The sequence below is a fragment of the Gnatocerus cornutus genome, chromosome 1 (genome assembly GCF_029298725.1).
Source record: "Gnatocerus cornutus isolate USDA-ARS CGAHR chromosome 1, icGnaCorn1.1, whole genome shotgun sequence".
NCBI classification, from domain to species: Eukaryota; Metazoa; Arthropoda; class Insecta; order Coleoptera; family Tenebrionidae; genus Gnatocerus; species Gnatocerus cornutus.
Genome location: NC_142233.1, coordinates 19,003,360 through 19,030,612, shown reverse-complemented (window position 1 = coordinate 19,030,612; position 27,253 = coordinate 19,003,360). Strand labels below are relative to the sequence as shown.

General features: G+C 31.5%; 1 protein-coding gene across 5 annotated transcripts in view; it reads right to left on the bottom strand.

Moving 5' to 3' along the window:
* Mctp (multiple C2 domain and transmembrane region protein) overlaps nt 1-27,253 on the bottom strand; it is a 126,857-nt gene that overhangs the window by 87,961 nt on the left and 11,643 nt on the right. For 4 of the 5 annotated variants that reach the window (XM_088049951.1, XM_088049957.1, XM_088049953.1 and 1 more), the window contains exon 1: nt 13,592-13,852. The exons of the other annotated variant lie outside the window; for it this stretch is intronic. In XM_088049951.1, coding sequence (XP_087906077.1) covers nt 13,592-13,625 — 34 coding nt within the window. In that variant the 5' untranslated portion in view covers nt 13,626-13,852. Of the gene's footprint in view, nt 1-13,591; nt 13,853-27,253 lie in introns of those variants that run through there. 5 annotated transcript variants of the gene reach the window in all.

Here is a 27,253-nt window from a genome sequence, read left to right as displayed (position 1 = left end):
AAAGAAAATCTATTGCAATTTTGAAATGAAAGATGAACTAATTTTGGGATATTGGAAGAAACATGGAATATTGGTTTTTATACATATCTAAAGAAATTAAAGAATCTGATTGGCTTAAAGAATGATGTATTATACAGGGTCCGGCAACACTTGTGTCCACCCCTAAAATCGTCTTTAATTTTAAAGATACAATTTTGAAAATTTGCATACGCTTATAGTTGACAAAGCTCTAGAAGCTGACACAAAAATTTGTTTTGATATCACGGTTTGTTTGACGTCGCGACGCCTAAAAAGTATAATTTTTAGCGATTTTTGAGTGTTTGCGGTAATATTAGCGAATTCAATTTTTTTTCAACATAACTGTAATACAAATATTTGAGTTTATATTTTAAATCTACTGCAAATGGTGTTTAAAATTTGCGAAAAAAACGCTGTTTTATCAAGTTAGTTTTCAACATTTTGACGGTGCAGTGACAAACTACGTTTACACCAAAATTTCACAAGTCACTTCATTCACTCATATGAAGGTGAATTTTGATTAACTCGGGCATGTTGCACTTTATGGACACCAGAAATCGTTAATTAACATCGACAAAGCGACAATTTCACCAAGTAAGACTTTTGTTACCATCTAAAACGAACCAAAGGATAGATGTCATTTGTGACACAAGATGTTGACAGACCGGTGTAAACGTAGTTCCCAATTTTGACGTAATGAAATTGGAAACTAACTTGATAAAACAGTATTTTTTCCTCACATTTTGAATACAATTCACATTAAATCTAAAATATCAACTGAGATATTTTTATCACACTTATATTAAAAAAAATTAATTTAGGGGTTGATTTCACAAACCTTCACAATTAGCTAAAAAATACATTTTAAGGCGTCGCGACGCCAAAACTATAAGTGATAAAAAATAAATTTTTGGGTCGGCTTCTAGAGCTTTGTCAACTATGAGCGTATGCAAATTTTCAAAATTTTGTTATTAAAATTAAAGACGATTTTGGGGGACGACACAAGTGTTGCCGGACCCTGTATAATCGCCCTATGGATTATATATCGTCCCTAAATGGAATCTTGAAACTGTTTTATGAAAAAACCTAAAAATAAAGCCTTAACAGAAAAAAATACTATAAAATACACGTTTAATAAGATATAATAATAGTCGGACGCAGTTTTTCCCTGCAATTCATTTCTGAGCAACGTCAAGCGACTTTACATCGATCATTTTTTGTAAATTGTAAACATAAGTCGACGCCAAAATCGCCGTGTCATCGTTTAATTTAAAAAAAAAGTAAACTTGTTATTGTTAAGACAAAATCAATAAAACAGTCAATTTCAATATGAGAAAATTTTTCTTCCACTCCATTAATTTTAATAGCGATCGATGTCACAGTATAGTTTTAATCCTATCTAATTCTTGATGCTAGTAAACGACCGATAAGACTCCCACAATAATTATATTATTATCTTATACATACACATTTAAACTGAATGTTAGTTAAGTTCCTTTGCGTGCTAAACACCCTTGTTTATTTGAAAAAATGAGATTAGATAGTCGAGTTTATTTTTAGCTAGAACGTATGCAAAATTTTCACTTTTCAGTGTTTCAGTTAGGATTAACTTTTATTGCGATGCGATTCTGAATAACTTTTTCCAAAGGAGATTGGTTAAAAAGAAAAATGAAAGAATTTCTTAGCCAAAAATATATATCGTCTCATAATTATTTTCCACGTTCTTATAAAATACTGTTTTCAACATAGCGTAAACAACTATGCACCTAGAAGTGAATGATAAAGCAATGAAGCAAATTATAAATGTTAATTGTAAGCAGTGCGGTCAGCGTTTTGATAATTTTCATCTCTGTAAAATTCTTGCCTGTATCTACAATAAATAGGTAAAAAAACAAATTTGCGTTAAAAATATAACAATAGTTTCGGTCCGCGTGCTAAGGCTGATTTATCTGTAGGATGGAGAAATCCAGAAACCCGAAATTTTGTCATCAGTTTTTCCAAGAGACAAGATAAGAATTGGCTTGAGCCTGTGAAAAATGGTGGATGCGCCGGGTTAAAATTCATATAAATTTATTAATAATAAATGAATATTAATTCATTATTTGCATTAGTGTGAACATAATGGCGCAATTTATTTGCGCAAAAACTCAGATTGCAAGCAGTTTACACGACAAAAAAATAAAACTCAGAAAAATTTCATTTTTCATTTTTTTTTGTCTTGTGAACGACGGCCTCACTGAATTAAAGGTGACAGCATGATTTCGAATTCGATTCTAAATACTTTACTTTTTCGAGTAAAACGCAACGTACAAGTGGGTCCACATAAGCATCAAAAGGAGCGGAGGAATTGATTTGTTTCATTGGTACCGTGACCAGGATTTCAAGGGATCACACTTTGGCATCAAATCGGAAAATCGAAGGGAGCGGAAGATCTGATTTTTTACATTTGGTGCCGTGACTAGGATTTCCTAAATCAATTTTAAAATCATTATTTGATAACAATAAATTTGACAACATTAAACTTCCTTGTAATTCTCGGCAATTTTCCAATGCATGGAACCCTGGACGCGGAATTTTCCCTAATAAGAACGTTTCCTAAGCATCACTCAACGTTGTTGCCAAATGGATTTCATCAAATTCTTCTTAATTAAATGAGACGCTCATAACTTTATAAATTCCAAATGGAACAGTAATTAAATATTTACAATGGTAGCATACAAATTTACTTAACGTTTTACTAGAAGCTATTTTGCTAATAAACGATTCATATTGGTAAATTCAACGAAAGGACTGTCGTTTCGGGTCATTTATCTTCACCCTTAGCGAGGTGCTACAATTTTTGTGCAGAAATCTCGGCTAGCTGCAATGAAAACATTAAATGAATTAGCATTTAGAAAGCCATGCTTGCGTTGTTGTCCTGTCAACGTGACATAACAATCGCAGCAAGTCATTTGATAATTCATTTTTCATTTTAAGTTTTAATAAAATTGGAAATAGGTATGTACTGCACATTGAATGAAATAATCTGAATTTTAATGAAAAACGACATAAACATGTCTAATCGTAATTTAGCATGTAGTCAAATTCTTTAATTTGATTTTATTGCTACCATAAAACAATAATACATATTGCAGAGACCGAATCTACGAAACGCAAACGTGGTTATTTACTTACCCAGATTAGTTTGCTGTTACTACATAGTAGCTAAACATTTTTGATTTATTCAACTAAAAATTACCAATATAAAATCACTTTTAGTCACATTTTGAAATTGACTCTTCGATTATCATGACACAGGTGTATTTAAATGAAATTATAATCCATTTAAGCTGTCACGTTGTGTTGATCCACCATGTAAGCTTGTGGCTGAAGCTAATAATAAGCTAGTGTTTACTCAATAAACTGTAATGAGAGCAGCCAATTGTTGTCGTTCAGACAGGAAAATCAGCAGGACAAATACCAATGATTGGTATTTGAAAATGTCGCGCTTTTCAATTAGGGTAATATTTATTCAGTTTTGTACAATTTTGCTTCATTTCCCGCAATTTGTAACTTTCCGAGATGTTACATTTCCAAACAGCTAATAATTTTAAAGCTCCTACCTCGTTTAAGTTGCTTGTTCTTTACATATTCCGCCAGCTCAACAAGAAGCACAAGAAATAATATACAATTAGAAGTAAAATCTGCAAGAAGACGACGCATGTTAACACGTATCTCCTATAATAAAATAATAATAGTAACTGTTCAGATAAAATTATTGAATAGAACGGTAAATACATTGCATATCGATAAAACGATGGGTTGTGATAAAATAAGATAAAACATCTTTTATGACGGTAATAACAATTTTATAGCAAGTTTCTCTATATGATCTTTCTAACGTGTGATCCACAAAATTTTTATTTAGAGTGGGCTTTGACAAAATTTACGTAAGTCGAGAAAAAATTTGACAGTAGTTTGACATTTGTCATTTGATTTAATTTCAATTAGTTTTCAATACATTATTGATTTTGCAGAGACACACGATACATTTTCTCTTATTTGTACCTCGTAATGTTACATATTTTCATCAAAAAATTGAGGTTATATCAAAAACAAAATTTCACTCCGACATGACTTCTATGTTTGTCTCTCTCTTTCATGGCCTACCCTAAACAAAAATTTTGTGGCTCACTTATACTTTCATAATAAAACCACCAGATCATCTTTTGACGCACTTTTGCATAAATTCTTCAGCTTTAATAATTCGTGCTTTTAAAGGATGAAGTTCAAGTATGAGGCAAGTGATAGCTCGAGAACTTCCGACGATAACGTTAGCAGGAGGAGGAAGGCAAATGGTTACTGATAAACTGAACTAGTGTTTTCATAAAAAAATTCATAAAAAAATGAGAATTCAGGTGTCTTAGCATGATTTGAATGTCAAAAATCCTATTCTTTTTTAATTATTTGAAATAATCTAAAACAGATATACAGCCGAGGACAAAAAAAATTAGACGTCAATGTCATCTAATTGTCACATGGTGTAAAACCTCACTTAGAATTTGTAACCTTACTTTTTTGCATTGTCAATTTTGACTGTTTTAATTTCCAATATTGCAAGGATCTGACTGTAGATCATGCCACTCCCTACTAAAGAGACTATTCTAATTTTATCGGCTTTAAATACTCCAGTCATGACAATTGATGTTTTAAACGTCAGTAATGACAATGACAGTAATGCACAGACTACACTCAAATTTTTGAAACGTCTGAAAAATGACATCTAAAATTTTATGTCCGCGGCTGCCTATGTAGTGTCTGCCAAAAAAACTAGCCCAAATTGACAGGTTTAAAACGTATAGTTAGTTGAGGCATTGTAATACCCGGAATGACGCTGATTTATCAACAAGTGACACTGACAGAAACAAATTTAATCAAAACTAAATTTACAATTTTCAGATTTTTAAATTTTTTATTTTGTCTGTCAAATGACATTGTCCCAGTTTTTTTTTTGGCGGCCACTGTACATAAAACAGATGACTGACAAATTGACATTCATTCAAATCATACAAGATACAGGCGTTAAACAAAAATGTCAGTCACCCTCATAATCCATTCACTAAACATAAAAGTCAAGTTACCTTTGATTTTGTATGTTGTAACTGTCAGTTCAGTTTGTTTAATTTTAGTTTAGCTTAAACAACTTCTTAGTGTAAACCTGGGACTTTTACATCGATTTCGAAAATTAATATCTTCCAAATTATGAAAAAAAAATATGGTTCCAATTTAAAATAAGAAAGTTGAGTATCGCCCAAAAGATACTAAGACATTTAGAAAATTTTTAAAATCATCAGTTTATAGTAAATTAAAAACCATTTAATTTGCTTTTTAAATTTTTGAAATCGGTTCATAAATAAAAATTCTACAACGCCTGCCGTTTTAAAAAAATCACCCTGTATGTTTTCATTTTCGATGTATCATTAAAAATCGACAATTGCGGTTTCAATGTATGTATTTTATTTTACACTCTTGATTTTGGTGATATTAATAAAGAAGACTGGAATTTAATTTAAGGGAGTTATATTTTAGAATTTTGTTTTTCTTATTAATCTTGAATTTGTTTTTTTATAATTGATTTACATATTATTTTGTTTATTATTTAAGATTTTTATTTATTTTTGTTTTTCTTGTATTTGCTTATTATTTTGTTGCTTTATTAGGAATTTTATTTATTTTTGTTTTTCACAATAAACTATGCTATATTGAGTTTTTTTTATTTACTATTTTTCAAAATCGATGTTTTCTTCGATATAATTGTGTTGAAATTGAGTTCAACATCGATTTTTTTACTCGATGTTCCCAGATTTATCTTAGTGTCTAGGTGAAACTTATTTAAGTATTTTTTACGCTTTCTTGCTGGGTCGAAATTAAAGATTTTATTTTGAATTTTTTTTATTATAATTGTCAAATGTCCATTTGGTTACCACTCTTACCAACTGTTCCATTTAGGGTGATTTGGTATCGCCAACCCAAGTAATGTAAAATAATTTTATGTTTTGTGAATAGCATGGAGGAAGGAATATTCATCTCCGTAATGTGAACTTTCTGAAATCACGCAAGCATCTTTTATGACCTTTTTTAAATTGCGCGCGCTGCCCAGCGCATGAGTACTTTGACGGTAGCTTAGAAACAAGTTTCTCCAGTGGCGTTGTCTGCACCCAAATGCTTGTCATTTGCTTGTTTACTTGTAGCATATTTAGACTTTTTGTATTTTTCGTTGTCCCTTTGAATTTTCCAATTACCGACTTATTAAAACCTAATAAAAATTTGTTTTGTTACGAATTAACAGTATATTATAATACAAGTTTATAAGCAAGCCTTTAAAACACGCACGACGAGTTTAAGAGCACGACGCGTCAACTTATACGTTATTTTTTATTATACTTACCAATTTACAATCCTTTAGGAGCATTAAAAAAATGTGAATTTACACAATAAAATTATTCAGGTTAGCAATTGTTTGTTTACGTTGTAAAAATCCGTTCAGAAACTGAGTGAAGATATTAAAAGGCTAGCAGAACATGCAGAACTGCGATTCATTCTGAATCTACCCGATGCTGAGAAATATTACTGGTCATGCTTTCCGACGAACTTCATAGGATTATGGCAAACAGAGGTATGAGCATCGATAAGTTGAAACATCAGGTGAGATAGAAATCTTCGAGTGTGGCTAGTGGCTTCAAACAAAATAGTTGTTTCCAAACGCATTGCTGGTGTTCTGAACACATCGGTTGCTAAATCAACTTCATCAAGAGCTTTGGACGTCCAACAGAAGAATGAAAATGAAAAAGCTTCTACTAGTTATGAATTAGAAGCCACAAACAACAGTAACCAGCTTAAAGCGGCGGACTTTGAAATTTCAAACAACAGTAATTGTAATTTTTATATTTATTTATATTATAAATAAAAATTGGTCCAGACATTTCACTATTTCTTGTTACCTAGACAACTTTAAAGCTTCAGTGTTTTAAAGACCCCTTTTTGCACGCTTTTGCGTGTTTTAATTTAGGATTATGATGCAGGTATAATAAAAAATTGATTAATCGAACCCAACGAAACTTATACTGATTACGCCACTGGATTGTCGACCATGAAGAATCTTTTATTGTTTTCACTGGTTTTGGCGCGTGATCACCTTTTCGAGCTGTCACTCCGCCTGTAATTCATTCGTCCATGGTGAATAGATATTATTTATATGCAAACTCCGCATGAATGTTGTAATGTAGGACTAAATAATTTGTAATTCGTTTCATGTGGTTAAAAATGTGAATTTGTAAACCTATAACGTTATGTCGTCTTTCAAATTAGCATCATGTTATTCATCTATTTTTTCCCATTTATCTAATGACATTGACATGGATGGCTAACATAAAAATAACGATTTTTGTCGTCTACAACCTATTGATTAATAAACGTAAAATGTGTCAACAAAAGTCTAAATAATTTATCATCGTTAAATGACAATAAGCAGAATAGGAAATTTGAAAATATCGGTGACCATGGAAATAGGTTAATCGATATAAAGAAAAGACTGATTTTGTGTACACTTGTATATTTATCTTGGTAAAATCCCTATGCGACAATTCTGTTCTCGGCCATAAAATGTGAATGATAACACGTTAAAAAATTGTACTGCGGTGGTGGTATAGTAGATAGACGATTTAAAGTAAAGTAAAGCAATTTTTCCAAAATCGTTATACATACAGTATGTCCCCGGATTGAGTTCACAAGAGGGAAAAAAAGTTTTACAAAAAAATGACAAAGAAATAACATTTTTTGCTTATTTCAAAACAGATAAATCTGCAATTAAAATTTCAAAATTATTGGTTTCTACTCTTAAAATTATCTTTTTTATTATTTTTATTTATTAAATTTTGTAATTGTATTTAAATAATATCAGGCTGTGGATTCACAATATCAAATAGTGCGTTAAAGATTAAAGGAAAATTTACCCAATAATGTGTAAGTATTAAAAAATTGGATAAGAAATGTAGTAGCCTTAAAGAATTACGAGTTAGAATTGAACTATGTACTGAAACAGGTAATGGGTCAATCAAATACATAGTAGAAATTGGTTTGAGTTAAGAAACATATTTCATTCCTTTGACATTTTTTGCAAAATTAAAAATAAAAAAGTTCTTGGTTATTTTTTGTTTTTTTCGATTTTAAGAACACAGCTCGATAATATTAAAGTTTTTATTAAAGATTAAATATGTTCCTTTGTCATTTTTTTTGTAAAATGAAAAATAACGGTTTTTTTTTCTCTTGTGAACTTGTGAATCCGGGGACATACTGTATATGATATCTTGGTATAGCTTAGCAGAAATACTGAACACAACTAATACTAATAACCTAAAATTTGCATTATACATTATACACGTCCAATCTGAACATTTTGCTCTAGTTATTATCCTCGGAACAAATTGATGCAGATACGAAATTGTGGTTAACTCGAATACATTTTATGATCGTGGTGGCACAGTATTACAAAATTTATGGTGAAGCTCAAACAAATGAGAAAATCCTCAATATTTGAGACTCAAGCACTAAAAGCAGCATGCTTAATTAACAATAGCTTATAAAATGAGAGATGTAAACATGTTAACTGTAATGAAATGTACAAACACGTTTAGGTAAGTACAATTTACATGTTTTCATTGTGAATCATGGGAAATTAAAATTTAGTATGTAGCTGTAAATCTTGAGGTAACGTTGCTTGCTATTGTGTAAAATTGGAGTGGACGACACTCTTACACATCGAAATCGGCGAAACTACTGGTGCAGAGTTAGGAGTTTAAACTCACTAATTTTTAAACCTCAACTTTCCTCTGCGAGCACAGTCTATCTATTTTGTCTCTCTATACGAAAATAAGTGTAAAATCTCCCGAAAACCAACTCGCTTTTAATGAAATTTAAGCACCCCTATAATTATCCACATTTTTACATAAGTAAATCAACTGTCGTGTTTTGGTAACATAAGAATAAAAAAATTGAACCAAAATCATGTGTGAAGCAGTAACATTTAGCTCCACATCCTCTTAAGCATTATAACATCGAGCTAAGTACGAGGGCGAATGTTCTTCAGGCAGTTAACTGCAGGCACTTGAAGGACCTCCGATAAGAGGGATGGTCAAATGTCCATAAACTCTCATATCATATCATTTCAATTATTTGGCAAATTGTTTACAGCTTCTTGCTGCAATTCCAACCATCTTTTCTAAACTCTCTTTTGAAATGCATCAACTGCTTTGAGACTGGGTTTATCCATACTTTGCTTGACATGACAGCAGAGCTTTGCCTCCCTTTATTCCGTCTAGCGGTCTTTACTGGTAAATTTCTTGTGGATTTCAAAGAATAACTCTATAGGGATGTACATCGAATATTATACAAGGTGAGTCATCTATAGTAGGTATTTTATAACTTTGGTTTAACCGCGCCTACCTTTTGGGCCAATTGAATTTTAGCTGGAAGCCTGATTTACTCTGCAACATTTTGATAGTTCGTTGATATTTGCCAGAAGCCGGGGTAGAAATGTCTACACATTAGAAGACGAAACAAGATCAAAATCGACGAAGGTTTCACGATTAATTAAATTCCCGCAAAACTGCAAATCTTCTTGACAAGTGTGACACTAAAGTTGTCAAATTTTTGATTATGTTGTGTAAAGGAGGCTAGCCATTCCTTGATTCGACAAATTCAAATCGTCATTTGTCCATGTGGGCGGGGTTACAAAGTTACAAAATTCCGACTATAATAACCACAGTTTTTTATTAAATTACACTAAAATTTGACAACTACTGACACAACGATCATCCATCATACACATAACCTCACTTTAGTCTCGTCTCGTCTCTTCTTTTTCTTTTCTTTTTGGTAAATTTTTTAAGATTTGATCACCGGAAAAGTTAAAAGTTAAAATCGCTCAATTATTAATCGCTTCCATTAAACAACTTGTTTGCTAAATAGCTATTAATTACTTGGACCTAAATTTACATGCCTGTAGCTGTTCGAGCCCTAGTCATTCTTTCTTATGGTCAGTTTGTTTTAACGTGGTTTCTAAATACCTAAAATTTTGCTCTAAAAAGTCCTGCCAGGTTATCGTCGTGCAAAAGGGCTGGCGGCTGCGACAGCATTTATTGAGCGAATATGAGGATCTTATTAGTTTAATTGACAGATTTATTGCTAATGTCAAATTTATCCACTAACTATGTTTGTAAGTTGTGTAGAAATAAAATTTACAAAGCGATGCCTATGAAGTATGTATTTTCTGTTGCAGTTTCAATTCGTTAGAGTTATTATGAAACTCACTTTGTATTGTTAGAACATTAAAGTAGTAGAGTAGTCAATATTTCTAAGATTTTTAGAAAAATTTGTACACCAGAGCTCATTACTATCGGTCCACTCATTAAAAAGTTAAGTTGGCAACAGCTCTTAGCGATTTTTATCGGTAACAATTGGCAGCAAAATCGTTTGACCTTGACGCAACTGTGGCATGCGTAGAAGCTAATCATCTTTCCCAACGTTGCCAAAACATGTTGAATCTCTATTAAAATCATTCTTTTGCAACAAATTTTTACTTAGTTATTGATTAATACACTCAATTTTGACAACGTGTTAACCTCAAAAATTGCTACATTCAATTTTCCCCTAATTTTCTCCCTAAAGAATTGAAAGCCTGATTTACATCCAAAATAGGAATGAGCTGCACTTTAGAAACATTTTGTTCCACGGTTAAACGGATGAAACGTTTTTCAAGCGACAACTGCCAACAAATGACGTTTTTTATTGGATCATTACATAATTTTAATAAGTAATTGACAGGAGTACCAATTCACAAAATAGTGCTTTAAGGAGTCTCTAAAACTGCAAAACAATGCGTTAATGAAATTTGTAAGTACACCAGATGCTCTTGTAAAACGTGTATTTCATACAATTTTTTCAGTTGAGACATTATTTTAACATTTTTTCTAGAACAAATCAAATTATGTCTATTATTGGATGAATCTCAAACTTTTGACAACCAATTCATAGAAGTACCAACTTAAAAACAGGAGTTTCTTGAAGCATGAGATAAAATTGAATAACAATGCGATAATGTAATTCTTAAAACACCGAATCAGAAAATTAGTACTATTTTTTCAAATATGCACCCTTTTTTAATAAAAAATTTGAATTTTTCAATTATAAGAGTTTTCGTGTTACATGGTTGGTAATGGTTTTGTAACCACGACTGGCCACTTGATTTTCAAATTCAATTTAAAATTTGACATTTATTGAGTCACTAAATTTTAACCTAACGTAACCTAACTTCTCACAACCTGCATTCACATCTACAAGGTGTTTATGTTTCTAGCATCAAGGGTGGCTATGAAATGTCAAAGAAATTTGCCGCTCATTACAAATATGGGTTTCGATTTGTCAACTGACATTTGCAGTTAACCTCAAACATGAAGCAAAGTAAGTTTTGAGAAATAAACTGTTCCCAGTTGTGGTTTAAAACCTGAAAATCGAAAACTTGGGCACAAAACATAACTAAAACGTCATTGAAGTAAGTAACATTATAAATAATTTTCAAGATAGTTATATTCACTATGAAAACAAAACGACAGGAATTCCAAATCCACGCTTGATGCTAGAAACATTTATAAACACCTTGTATTATATTTAGGTACATATATTGTTGACCACAAAGGACAATTCAATTATAGTGATACATTTGGTATTCATGCAGCAATTTATTAAACACGAATCATAAAATCCGTAATGTGAAATTGACCAAGAACTTGACTGGAAACAGGTGACAGCCAGACTAATTAGTTCTGCCAACTCTTTAAAAACAAAATTTCCTACTTTTAGTTCTCTTATACAAGGTGTTTATAAATGTTTCTAGCATCAAGGGTAGCTCTGGAATTCCTGCCGTGCACTATTTTGCCGCTTTGTTTTCATAGTGAATATAACTATCTTGAAAATTATTTCTAATAGAGTTAATGTTACTTACGTCCATGACGTTTCAGTTACAGTTTTGTGTCCAAGTTTTTGAGGTTTTAAACCACAATTAGACCCGTTTATTTCTCAAAATTTACTTTGCTCCATGTTTGAGGTTAACTGAAAATGTCAAAACCCACACTTGTAATGAGCGGCAAATTTATTTGACATTTCATAGCCACCCTTGATGCTAGAAACATTTATAAACACCTTGTAGATACCTAAAGTCCGTTTTTTTTTAAACCACCAACACCGCAATTTTCCCCTGCATTACAACCGGCAACGTTGCCTAGGGAGATTTTTGGTGAGAAAATAATTGTCAAATGTTTGACATTTCTGAAAATTAGACAGTGTTTCCGTTAAAAACGTATCTTTTACAGCCTGTTGGATTGCAAATCAACGGATTTAATAGTGAAAAGACTCGGCACAGCCTGAAAGGCCGTTTTTTGTAATCAAATTGTCAATTAGGCAACTAACCTATTTGATTTTATCACCAAAAAGTCACCATCGACGACGTTGCCGGTTGTAAAGTGCTGGGAAAGTGCGGTGTTAGTGGTTTAAAAAAAAATAAACGGACTTTATCAACGACTCCAAATTGAGTACTCTAATGGACCTATTAAAGCGGCAAATTCGAAAATAGTTATTTATGAAACTAAAAGCAGAAATGATTTATTCACTAGACATTGTCAACGTAAACGAAATGGGACATGTCGTTTGATAAAGAACATTTCTGCGCGTGTTTCATACAAGATTTTTCTCAACTCTGCAATAAAAACGCATTTTTAAGATAAATAAATATTTCACATTTCCGTTTATTTAAACAACCTTTTTTTGTTATTTCTAAAGCGACACAATCTTCCACCAACCGGCAACGTATTTGATACATATAGAAGTGGACAAAATATTGCTGTATAATTAAATTTCCCTCGCATCTTTATGACTCACTCTCCTATAATTTACTGATAAATTTATTTTGGATTACACTGATTTGTGTTAGTAGCTATACTATAAACATGTATAATTAGATTGTTGATTTATTCTCTATTTGTCACGTAACGTGAAGTAGGTAGTTAGATTTTATTTTTAGATTATCATTATTAAAATCACAAGTTAGTGGAAACATGATTAAGTTTAGAGTTTTATACCTTTAATTCTTAAAATATTTTTGAAAATGATTTCTTCTCGAATTTTCCTCTCAAAATTACTTGCTGTGATAAAAACTCAATTATTTTTTACACACATAAAAGGCATATAAAAATGTTACAGGTGTATCGGAAGCTGTAGTAAAAACCCAAGACTCCATAATTTACCAATGTCTGCACTCAAGTATGTTTCGTAAACTGTGTCACCAGAATTTTATTTGCTTTTCCATCAAACTTGGGTCTTCAGTAAAAAAAAGCGATGGTTTTTTCCAATTTTTACCAATAGTTGTAACTTAGCTAGCTGCAAACCTTCATATCGCGTCGATGTTTCTATTTATTTCATTGATTAAAAAGGGCCAGCACGCGATATCAGGGCAAATAAAGGTCTGAAAAATAACTTTGCTTACTAGAAGGCGAATCACAGTGTTTAGACGGAATCATGTTAGGAAGGTGAGTGCATCAGTGTTAATTCCTTCAGCTAACACAGAACCACACTAGCACATCGGACACCGACACACGCCAGGGCCCCGTTTAGAGCCCGGCGAAAAAATCCTGCAGCCGTTTCGTATTGTCGTTCACATTTTTGCGAAAAAACCATCAGTTTCACTGATAATAAGGCGAATTTTTCGTGTTTTTAGGTTATATCGTGCATGCGACACAAGCGACGTGCGTCTATGGACTGGCGCTAGTAGGTGGCAATATCGATTCGAAAGCAGACCAAGAAACGCTCTCGCTGGAAAATCAAAGAGGATAAAAATGTGCTTTTCAGGAACTAATTTAGTTGATTAATAAGGAAATCAGGAATTTTTGTTCATTCGCCACTCTTTGATGAATGGTCAATGGCAGCACCCGCAGGAGGGCTGGGGGTGAATCACGTGCAGGATATCACAGAATTACGAAAAAAGAGAGAAAATTTAACTGGGCCGATTGCAAACTCGTGGCACAGGTGACATTTACACGAGGGTGGTTTATTGTGTTTGTGCCAAGTGACCTGTAGAATGCACAGGAAGGAAGTGGATGCGTTATGCAATCAGGTTGAGATTATGGTAATGTCTTCATGTGTTACAACTGCATTTTGCTAGGACAACTCACGTGAACTAAAATGTTGTCACATTCTAATTAAAGTTCTAATAAATGAGCTTTTTTCATGAAACCTCGTGCGTTTTTAGATTCTTTTTATTCCGCTTCACTGACGGTCTCTTGTTGGTTGTGAACGAAGGTAATTTGAATAAAACGAGAATTTAATTCAACGGATTAAATTTATCAATACGGTTGAAATGTTAGTTTTATTCATGGCACTTTTTCTTTTCGCTTTTGGCGTAGAGATTTCATTATCACTAATCTTTTTTAAAACTCTGATATTAGCACGAAATGACAGCATTTTCTATTGATTTTTTAGCCAAAAATGAATTTACTAAATTATCAAATTAGACAAATGAAGAATAATTAAACAATAAATAAGTAAGAATATTTATTGACTTTTGTCACTGAGAACTGTCAAATGGTTGTCAACTGCAAAGCCAAAAGTGAGCAAATAGAGAATCTACGTTGAAGGTGTTCTTCTATCCTGTGTCTAACACCTTCTAGATTTCCTTTTGATCCTCTTTTGTCGCTTGATTTATCTATTTTCCTAAATTCGGTTGCTAAGTTTGATATCAGATCGCTAGTATGAATTGTCGACATACGGTTTAACAAACGCTCTAGTGCGGTTATGGCTTTGACTTTTTAAATCGTTTACAGCCACCTTACCGCAAACCCCCATAAACATAATAACGCTCAAATGGTTGGGTCTCATCTAATAAATATTTTTTCTCAGCTGGTCAGTCTTACAAACCAACTCCTTACAGGTCTATATTTCGGGGTGATTTTGTTACTCAACTGACTCAAACTTGCTCAAATTGATGATAAACGCAATTATATTAATTGGGGATACTAAAGAAAAAAAAAGTGGATTGGAACATTTGGAAATTTGTGGAGTTTATAAGTCTTGACTGTCTTATTAATAGTACCAATTTAGAAAAATTTAAACCAAAAAAGAGTATATTTAGAAATTTTTATTTGGACAACTGAAAATGTCAATTTTTTCAACACTGTAATTTCGTTATTTCTATTTATGCATGTTGTTTTTTTTGTTTGTTTTAGTAATCACTAATTTGCAAAAATTTAGATCAAAAAGTCGAATTTTTACAAATTTTCGTCTTAAGACCAAAAAAATGCCACCAATTTTTTTAATCCTGTAATTCCTTTATTTTTTATGCGATTTTAACGAAATTTGTGGAGATTGTCACTCTTGACTGCCTTGTTAAAAGCATCAATTTAGAAAAATTTAGACCAAAAAAGAGAATTTTTAGAAATTTTGATTTCGAGAAGCGAAGAAAAATTTCTGTTTTTTAACCAAAAAAAAATGTGACCAAAAATTTTAAACGACCTGTAAGTTCTTCATTTTTAATGCCACTATAACCAAATTTGTGAAGTTCATAAGTCTTAACTGTCTTATTGAGAATTTTAGAAAAATTTAGACCAAAAAAGGAGAATATTTAGAAATTTTTATTTAGACAACAGTGAAAATGTCAATTTTTTCAACACTGTAATTTCGTTATTTTTAGTGCGACAGGAACGAAATTTATGCATGTTGTTTTTTTTGTTTGTTTTAGTAATCACTAATTTGCAAAAATTTAGATCAAAAAGTCGAATTTTTACAAATTTTCGTCTTAAGACCAAAAAAATGCCACCAATTTTTTTAATCCTGTAATTCCTTTATTTTTTATGCGATTTTAACGAAATTTGTGGAGATTGTCACTCTTGACTGCCTTATTAAGAGCATCAATTTAGAAAAATTTAGACCGAAAAAGAGAATTTTTAGAAATTTTGATTTCGAGAAGCGAAGAAAAATTTTTGTTTTTTAACCAAAAAAAAATGTGACCAAAAATTTTAAACGACCTGTAAGTTCTTCATTTTTAATGCCACTATAACCAAATTTGTGAAGTTCATAACTCTTAACTGTCTTATTAAGAATTTTAGAAAAATTTAGACCAAAAAAGGAGAATATTTAGAAATTTTTATTTAGACAAAAGTGAAAATGTCAATTTTTTCAACACTGTAATTTCGTTATTTTTAGTGCGACAGGAACGAAATTTATGCATGTTGTTTTTTTTGCTTGTTTTAGTAATTTCACTCAATTTGCAAAAATTTTGATTAAAAAGTGGAATTTTTAAAAATTTTCGTTTTAAGACCATAAAAATGTCACCAATTTTTTTTAAGATCCTGCAATTTCTTTATTTGTTAAGTGATTTTAACTAAATTTGTGGAGATTATCACTCTTGACTGTCTTATTTACATTGCCGATTTATAAAAATTTAGAGCGAAAAGGAGAATTTGTAGAAATTTTTATTTCGAGTAGCTAAAAAAATTAGAAAAAAAACTTGAACGCGGTTTAATTTCCACATTTTTGGTGTCACAAGAACGAAATTTGTGGGCGTTATTTTTAAGGTTAAATAGTCCATAAAAGTTGTTGAATTTGGGTTAATTTTAATATATCTTTGTTAGCCATTATTTCTAATAACGTATTATCTTAATTTTTGTAAAAACATTGTTAATTTTTTTGAAAGTTTTTATTATTAAGTGGTCCAGATAATCTAATTTTTCTTAGAAGCATAAGGAACCTAGTGTAAAAATATGTCCAAAAAAATATTTTTGGATCAAAAATTTGCACGATTTGAAATAAATAGTCATCAATTACTCGCAATGCGCTTTTAAATTGCACATTTGAAAAGAGATTGAGAATATTTATTACGGTTCATTTCAAGCCAGATGAGACACAACCACTTCAGGGTTATTATGATTATAGGGGTTTGCAGTAAGGTGGCTATAAACGGTTTAAAAAGTCAAAGCCATAACCGCACTAGAGCGTTTGATAAACTGTACGGATTCATTTTCATGGATGACTCGATTACAAACAATATTGATCACACGATATAATCAAATCAAAATCGTTTATCATCATATTTTTATTTCAATAACTTGATTGGATTGAGTTTTGAAGAGAAAATTGAAAATATCTTCAAAAACTTGTACAAGAATATGGGCCATTTTGCAACCTGTTTTAGCATAATAAAAATGCTTGCGGTTTACTTTACGTCTTGTAAACTGGAAATTTAACCAAAGAATTGGGCCTAGAATATGTCATTTTACTTTTTAAAGTTTATGTAATACGTGCTTTTGAACTGTAAAGTTGTTAAAACTTTCCTCTTTATTAACTTATCCCTGTCTCGGAACGAAGGGATTTTTGTTTACAATTTTCCATGGCGACAATTTTTAACTTTTAAGTACTTTCGTATTTTCTGCAAGTTAATCCTGCAAACACTTCCAGCGAACTCCAAAGTACAGAACAAGGCTTAGAGATTTATTAGATACTAACCTACTAAAAAAGGCAATGTGTTGCTATACAATTTCATGTCGATTTTAAAGGAGCAAATAACAGTCATAAAGAAGTAGGATCTAAATTGTTCCTTCTGGACCTGAGGTCTTAAAAACCGAGGGATTTGGATAAAGATGCTCGGCTATTTTTCGGTTTATTTTTGCAGTTGAATTGGTCCAGAAATGATACGGCATTTTGTGGAGTTTAAAAACAATTAATTATGCTTGATTTTAGGTTATTTTCGACGGTTTTATCATGTATCCAATTTTTAGGGTCTATAGATATTTGAATATTTTAGGGCTTTCTTGAATGATTTCACGTCTTTTTCGGTTGTTTACTTTTGGAAAACAGCTAGATTTTTAAGCTGTAATTCCACTTGCTTGCTCTAGCCCAGACCAGGCATCCAAGATTTGAGGGTCGTTTTTATAATTTCTCAGCCCCTTTCTGCGGTTGAACCGTAATAAAACAATTAAGATGCAATTGCACCCCTAATTGCTCATTTGGTGAAAGAATTAATTAATACAGAAACATGTTAAATTTTGTAATGATAAATAGAAGACGTATTTCATTTTGTGCTGGTTTTAAATTTTAACAGAACGGCCGGTGAGCCGAACCAACCGGGGTTGTCCGAGAACTCGCCAGGCAGAACAAGTTGATTCGGTTCCGTGGAATGGTGCACTTGATGATGACTGATATTCTATTAATTAATATTAATTAATACAGAAATAATGTAAATTTTGCAATGATAAACAGAGGACGTTGTAAATGATTTTCTTGTAACGCACAACGTAATAGATATTTACATAACAAGTGCGGAAAGTGAGCAATTTCGCACGAGTGTAAATGTAGATGCACGAGGCGCCAGCCGAGTGCAGATGTTACACGCGTGCAAGAAAGACACTTTCCGACGAGTTGTGTACACACTTTTTCCTACGACCTTCCATTATCAAGAAGAAACCATAAGTCTTGACAATAGTTCATTTCTCATCTAGTCTAAATGTTATTTTTCTACGACCTCACACAAAGTGACATATTACACATAGTTAACGAAAGTAAAAGTCACTAGTGTGATATGAATATATCCGCACAAACCTGTCAAAATTGTCTTGTCAGAAACGACCTAACCAACTCATTTTTACCATTATGGATGTTGTTTTGCAGGGAATCAATCGTCTAGATATTTGAGACAAAAAATCAAGATTTACATTTGTATTTGAAAATAACTGTCAATTTTGACAGGTCTGTGCGGATATATTCATATCACACTAGTGACTTTTACTTTCGGAAATAGATGTACGAAAACATCAACTTTCATAGTCATTTAACCGTGTGGAAAATGCCACTTTCGTATGGAGTCGTAGGAAAAGAGTTTTTTTATTATTTTTTTGTAATTCCTTAGGCACTTCTACACAACGTATTGAAGAATTCTTCCGTCATTTTTTGAACATCCTGTGTAATGTTTTTTTTGGCCTCATGAATTGTAAACGTCAAATTAACATTCAATTGACATCTTCGGAAACACTAGGTTTACAAGCGCCCTGGACGTTTACACACGCCGTGCGGTAAAAATTGCCCAAATCGTCTGCTCTTCAGATGCGTTTATAAATATTAAAATCACTTTATCAAAATGAAGATTGATCACAAAAGTGGAATCTACCTAAATTATTATTTCAATTAAGACAATATTTCTAATTTTAAAGTCAAATTAAAACGTTTTTTATACAGCGCCATCTTGTGTACTTTTTGTGCACCAACTACAAAATTGACAGAATTGACAGATGATGAAATTTACAAATGTCAGATGTGACAGTTCTCATCAATTTTGAAAAACCCAATTGTTTAAATTAAAAGTTTTTCGGCCAAAAAGTTTAATACAACTCTTGTGCGTTAACCATTTTACAGCGCGAAATCAGTTTGAAGCACGACGGCGTAGCGTAAAATATAAGTTACCACACGCGACTGTATAGTTTATCCGGTGAGAGATTGGGATATTTCGACAGTTGACATATAGGTTGGTAGCAAATTATGCTACAAAATACACTAAAAACACTAAATTCCTACGCGAAATGGGTTGACAGAGTTGTCAGTAACTGGGGTTATTTTGTTATTTTAAATTTCGCGCGTTTGGTACACTTTTTATCGCGTAGATTTAGTGACTTTTCTGTCATTCAATCTCTCACCGTACAAACTATACATAACTATTACAATATTCCGCAATTTTCATCTTATAACAGTGATAACAAATCCTCAAATATTAAACGTAACGAAAATAATAACTATAAATTACTTTACTTGTTACCAATCATTATAAAATTATTTTTCATTAAATAAGGAATACCAACACATCCAAATTAATTTACACACCACAAATTTACATTCCCATTACCATTAAACCCCCTTCAGGGATCATATTGGCGTCAGTTGATAATAAGTTTGTCTTGAGCCCAAAACGGTGGATAGTTGCTAATAGTTTAATAGAAGTAATAAATTAACATAATTTGTACTAAACTGAATTGATTTACACAGGTCAACTAAAAGGAAATTTAGTTAGGATTTTACATGTAGAGTATCTATTATCATTATTATTATTATAATTATTGCTTTATGTGGAATTTTAAAACTAAAATGCACAAAAACTAAGCAATTTAACAGTATTCAAATTATAATATAGGCAACACAAAAAACAAACTTGAGAAATTACGTGTTAATCATTATCCTTACATTCAATCATTATTAGTTAGTTAATTGTTGTTAAGAATGCGTGACGCATTAATTCAATAACATAGCTTAAGTCTAAGTGACTAGATAAGAGAGTCTTTTTGTCTAGTGTCCTTAACAATGTCAGTAAAAACTTTTATATTTGACTTATTCATATTATCTAAAAAGCCTTTATAAATCAGTGTCCCTACAAGATGGTTGTGAATTATAATATCTATAATAATAATAACAAAGAAGGTATTAACTTTGTAACATTATAATGGGAATTCAATTGTCCGCACCAATCATTGATAAACAATAAAATAGACAGTCAATTAAACTGCTAAATTGTTTCTTGATTTAAAGAGTCTAAATGAAATAATATGTAATTTTTGTAAAGAAAAAAATCGAAATGTCAGATTTTACTTCATTTGAATTTGAATTTGAATACGTATAAAGTATTGAAGGTTCAACTTAATACAGTAATTGATATTGTTTAAAAACTTTGGAAGAATAAAAGTTGTTTTTTCTACGATTGTTTAAAAAGATTTTTCTTAAAATCGTTGGCGTTTAGTAAACTGTACAAAAAATGTTTTTATCCTGCATCAATAATGGTCAATAAATTAAAAAATGTTCATCCCTGAAATCAGAGATTTTCGCACCTCAGCGTACAAACTAGTGCACAGATACGTCAAATAGCTGTATGTTTTTTGCATTTAATCGTCATTTTTCCTGCTGAGAATTTAGCGACTTACAAAGGGACAATTTTATAAACGCGACCTGTACACATATGTAAAGTCCGATTTTTTTTTAAAAAACACCAACACCGCAATGTACCCCTGCATTACAACCGGCAACGTTGCCTAGGGAGATTTTTGGTGAGAAAATAGTTGTCAAATTTTTGACATTTTTGAAAATTAGGCAACGTTTCTTTTACAGCCTGTTGGATTGCAAATCAAATGATTTAATAATGAAAAGACTCGTCAGCCTGAAAGGCCGTTTTGTGTAATCAAATTGTCAATTAGGCAGTAACCTTATTTGATTTTATACCAAAAAGTCACCATCGACGATGTTGCCGGTTGTAAAGTGCTGGGTAAAGTGCGGTGTTGGTGGTTTTTTAATTAAAAAACGGACTTTATACCTGTAGTGTATACAGTCAATTTTGTTTAATAGATGGCTTTACAAGCAACTGGTAAGCAAGACCGACTCTATCCGTATAAGATTTTACCATATTGGGTTTATTACCAACATTGTTTTTGACATTTCAAACTTGAAGTTTGATATTTTCAATTACTACACATTGTTGGTACTTTTTCAAGTTTTCGTTGTGTGTTCTGGTTACTTATTATCAAAATACAATTTACTCCCCAAACACCAAATTTTGTCAAAGAATGCTGACGCGCTTTTCGATAGCAATGCTACCATCATCAGAGCGATGATTAAACTGAATTAAATTAAGGCGAGTGCCAAGACTCGTCCACTTTTAATAACGCTCTTCTAATTGTAACCATTTTACTATCCTCTGTGAGAAACAAACAGGTAAAAATTTTAGAAGAAATCCCTTGATTTACAACTTCCAAAGCTGGTCAAGAAACCGCAAATGAGGGTACGCTTATAAATCAGCCTAGTCGTAAATTATCTGCAAAGTTCAGAGCTTCGATTGAAAATTTTTTAGTTTATCTCTCTCATAACTAGACCAATTTTAATGATATCGATTTAAATTTAGCGGGAAAGTGATTTTGAAAGTATTCTTTACTAATTCTAAGTTTAAAAATTTACAAAAATCGGACATAAACTTCTATTCGTAAAAATACCCCTAAATTATCGAATTTTCAAGTCCTTTAACTTTTAAATTAAATGTTTTTTCCAATGTTTGATTCTTAGTTTTAGAAGAAAATGTGAATACAAGCAGTTGAGAATAAGAACGAAACTGATACATCAAAAAATAAGCGAAATATTTAGACGATACTTTACCTGGGATTCTCCATAAGAAAAATGCCTTAAGTATGACAACTTTTGTGTGATTTTATCTAAAAAACAAAAAGTCTTTTACTAAAACTTTTTTTTCTTAATGGCCTCAATTTGTGACAAGGAATTACCTCTCTCTTTTTGTATATGCGGTTCAAAAACATTCTATATAAAACGTCGCAAGATGCATTTCTGAAAAGTCTCTTCAGAGCTTTTTACACGTGGCTTTTAAACAAGTACACTTGTATTTTAAAATAGCTACTCAGGCAATAAAGAATGACTTTTTAAACTTGTATCTTGAATAACTATTATTAGGTAGGCACGGAAGACGAACGACATACCTTCACATACTTCAATACGCACAAAATTAAAGAACTGTCACTAAGTGGCGCATTTGATAAAGCAGCAAAATCAATTATGTTAAAAGTGGTTGAGCAGTGATCAATCCATATCAATCATTTAAGGTGAACGCAACTTTGAAACGTTGCTTGTATAAAATAAAATCATCAATATTGTCAACAAATTAATTAATAATCCAAGCCCAAGTAAATATAAAAGTTTCAGTTTCAAAAAGTTTAAAATTTTAAAATCTAAAAGGTTATTTTTTATAAAGTTTAGATGTACATAAAATTGATCCTATGAAAATGAGCTAAGGTTTTTTTTATTTAAGTATTTTGATCATACCCAGACAAATATTCTTGTTTTTTCTAAGTTATAGCCTAGGTATAAGCAATAATTGTACAATCAATCTCTCAGTCGAACTTATGACGTGCAATAAAGATGATGTGATTGAAAGCAACAATAATCTTATAAGAAGAAAAACTAAATTGCCAGTTAAATCGACACGTTTTCAATCAATTATTTTATATTTCAAATAGTTATTTGTTTCACTAGGCTAGAAAATGGTCTTTTGGAAATGCAAGTAACTATTTGAAATCTATTTGAAATTTGAAATGCCATGAAAAATGACGGAGGCGCACAAAATAAATTATTGAACTATTCATCGTTACAACCAGCATTAAATTCAAAGTCCCGACAAAATTAGCGTATGCAAACTTCAGTATGAAACATAAATGTGACAAACTTGACAAATTTCAAATTAAACTTTATCCTAAATTTTGCGTCAGATTTGCAGTTTCGTTAATACAAAATCACTCGGGAATAATAAATTATAGAAAACAATGGAGATTTTTAATAAAATGATGTGTCTAAAACTTGAAACTTCAGCAATAAATTTACGAAAAAAAGTGATCTTAAGGTCTTTAATAAATATTTCAAATTTTCAGATTTTCAAAGTTCTCAGTTTTTTATGTTTTTGGTTCTAAAGTTTGATTGGGCTCGCAGACTTTTATAGGCAGATTTTACCAACTTTGATTAAACTTCATCTACATTTTAAACCAGTAGACTTGTAGTATACAGGGTGTGTCGTAAATCTCGGATAAACTTGACGAATTCATAAAGACCTTTCTTAAAAAAGCATAAAAACGTGTTTTTTTTTTCTTATATCAGTTTCACTTCTTAAGATACAAGGTGTTTATAAATGTTTCTAGCATCAAGCGTGGCTTTGGAATTCCTGTCGTACACTATTTTGCCGCTTTGTTTTCATGGTGAATATAACTATCAGCAAAATTATTTATAATGTTAGTTACTTTAATGACGTTTTATTTACGGTTTTCTGCCCAAGTTTTCGATTTTGAGGTTTTAAACTACAACTAGAACAGTTTATTTCTTAAAACTTACTTTGCTTCATGTTTGAGGTTAACTGCAAATGTCAGTTGACAAATCTAAACCCACATTTGTAATGAGCGGCAAATATCTTTGACATTTCATAGCCACCCTTGATGCTAGAAACATTTATAAACACCTTGTAGAAGCAGTTGTAACAAGCAGATAAATACCTTTTTATTAGGAAATTCAGTAAACTTTAAAGAAAGCTGTAACCATAATAATGAAGTTTTAAAGCATTTGCAACGAATGCAACCAATTTTAATAATCAAAACGTCATTACTTAATGGGTATTGAAAGTGTTAAATTTGAAAAAAAGGTTGTGTGCACAACATGGCAACACCGTATAATCACATCTTTGTTAAAAACATATGAAACAACGGAAACTGCAAAACTTGATTTACAATAGTCAATTGACTTTTGTTAGGTTTTCATTTTCTTGTTTGCATACATTCACATGGTAGAATTTTCTGCAAACGAGTCTTATGCAATGTACCTAGTGCTTGGGAAGTGCGATGGAAATCATGAATCATTTATTAATTCGGAATTCAAAAATGCAAGTTACTAACAAGATTCATTAAAATCAACCTTTATAGGTACACAGGTAGTAACAGTGTTGCCAAATTAGCTCAGTGATACTACTCAATATCTCAAGAAATATGCTATTTACAAAAATATTTTTTTCAACAATACTTTATATTTAACTTTCCAAACATGTAAAATTTGTAAAATGTAAAATCAAAGCCAGTGGATGTCAGAGACAAAGTACCGACACGCAATTGACAGACAACAATGACAATTTTTTGAACGCGAGAGGGCGTACTATCGCTGTCATTCATTTTGACATTCATATAGTTCATCAGTTAAAGGGCGCAAATTTCGCAAGAAGACGTTGAGATTAATAAATAATCCAAGAACCAAAGAGATTTTACAGTTAGTTTTCGAAAAATCGACCATAGTTCGTACAGGGAGAGATTGAATGACAGAAAAGTCACTAAATTTACGCGCGAAATTTAAAATAACAAAACCCAGTTCGCGTGTTTTTAGTTTGTTCTGTAGCATAATTTGCTGCCAACCTATATTCTCTCACCGGATAAACTATATTTCAATTTTTTGATATCTACTTGGCTATCTAGGGCTAAACAATATGGATTTCACAAGTAGAGGTACAAGAATGTGCAGTAAAAATCCCAATAGACATTTGGAGATTCATAGCGCAATTAACATAGGAAGGAAACACTTTATTATTTTGTTGTTAGGTACATTATACAGCGTAAAAGTGTACTAAACACAAATATTTATAATTCTGGTGATGTAAGACAAACTGCTAAAATATAAACATTAAAAAATTAGTTCACACGATAACATTAAAATTATTAAGCTCGTTAAATTTTACTATTAAACGCTCACAATTTGGTGGATTCGATTCTAAAATATACGCAAATTGACCCCTAAACATTTCCGATTACTATTCACATTATTTATGTAGGTACTTCAAAGTAATTAGGAACAAGTTGATTTTGTTTGTGCAAAATCGTAATTTATGTATTTTATGTACCTATTTATTACCAGTATTTTGTGTCAAGAACTTCAAGATCAAAACGTTCAAGGAAGTGTTAATATTTTTTATAATCACTTGTGTACAATTATAATATTAATTACAAGAAAAATATTTGCTAGTATCCCTAAATTTGTGCCTCTATAAGTACACAAACACCTCCATTTACACAACTCTGGAATCCATTAAGAATTCAAGACATTCCATTCTCGCACTTGCTCAGGTTTAAGACAGTTGTTAGACTGTAACAGCATTGTTTAAGTGTCGTAACACCTCGTACCTTTCTTTAAAATATTTATCGTCTCGTTCTTAACCTGAATATACATCGGGTACTTTATTAATTAACCCATAAATAGCAACGAGCAATGACGCCACCAATATTTTATATCCGCTGTTTACTACCAAATTGCGCCATACACTCCCCATAAATTCAAAATAAATATGTACAAAATTGCACCGATAAACCCTAGTTTACCAAGAACGGCCACTAAAAACAATTTGTATGCAAAGAACCACCGATGAAAATACCTGCCCATAAAAAGCCCAGCGATGGATGTCACGTCCTACGAACTTCCTCCAAGAGAATGAAGATGTGCGAAGCATTGATTGTAGCAAAACAATGTATACCCAAAGATATGAGTAGCCGATGGACGTGTGCTCAGATTTTTAATTAGACGTGTGCTAAGTAGGGTGGGGCTCCCTTTTGCGGCTCGAAGTCCAAAAGAGGTCAAGAGTCGCTCTCATTGGAAGGATTTGTTTCAAATTCATTTTGAAGATTGTTTTACTTGCAAACTCATTGATATTGGGCATATTTTATTCTATATTTTATTATTTTCAAGAGGAGGCGACCTGTTTTGCTCTTACGGAGATTCAATGCTAATTTCAAACTACGATATCTTCGTTACTATGAAAGATATCGATATAAAAAAAACGAATGAAATATAAAATGAAAAAGATAAAAATTAATTTGATGTTTCTTCCCAGCGACCCAAATTTCCAGTACAGCTGTAACTAAAAGAAAAATTAAAAATCGACTTCAGATAATGTCTAGATTTCCAAATTGTGAATTGATATGCGAAAACAGCGATCTAATTTATTTATAAATAAATAAGCTATGGCAATTTTTAAATCCTTGATTAAAATTTTGTCTGAATTCTGGTAATTTATGACCAGCTATTAGAGGTTAATCACAAGCTGTAAACTTAATCCATTGTTCATTTAAGGCGGTCGCAAGTACTTGGACCTTGCAAGTATAATATACTTAGACCAGACCTTTCTTCAATTCTTTTTGAGGCGAGTGCCAAGACATTTTTCTTATGGAGAATCCCATGTAAAGTATCGTCTAAATATTTCGCTTATTTTTTAATGTATAAGTTTCGTTCTTATTCTCAACTGCTTGTATTCACATTTTCTTCTAAAATTAAATATCAAACATTGGAAAAAACATTTAATTTAAAAGTTAAATGACTTGAAAAATCGATAATTTAGGGGTAGTTTTACGAATAAAAGTTTATGTCCGATTTTTGTGAATTTTTAAACTTAGAATTAGTAAAGAACAGTTTCAAAAACACTTTCCCGCTAAGTTTAAATCGATATCATTTAAATTGGTCTAGTTATGAGAGAGATAAACTAAAAAATTTTCAATCGAAGCTCTGAACTTTGCAGATAATTTACGACTAGGCTGATTTATAAGCGTACCCTCAT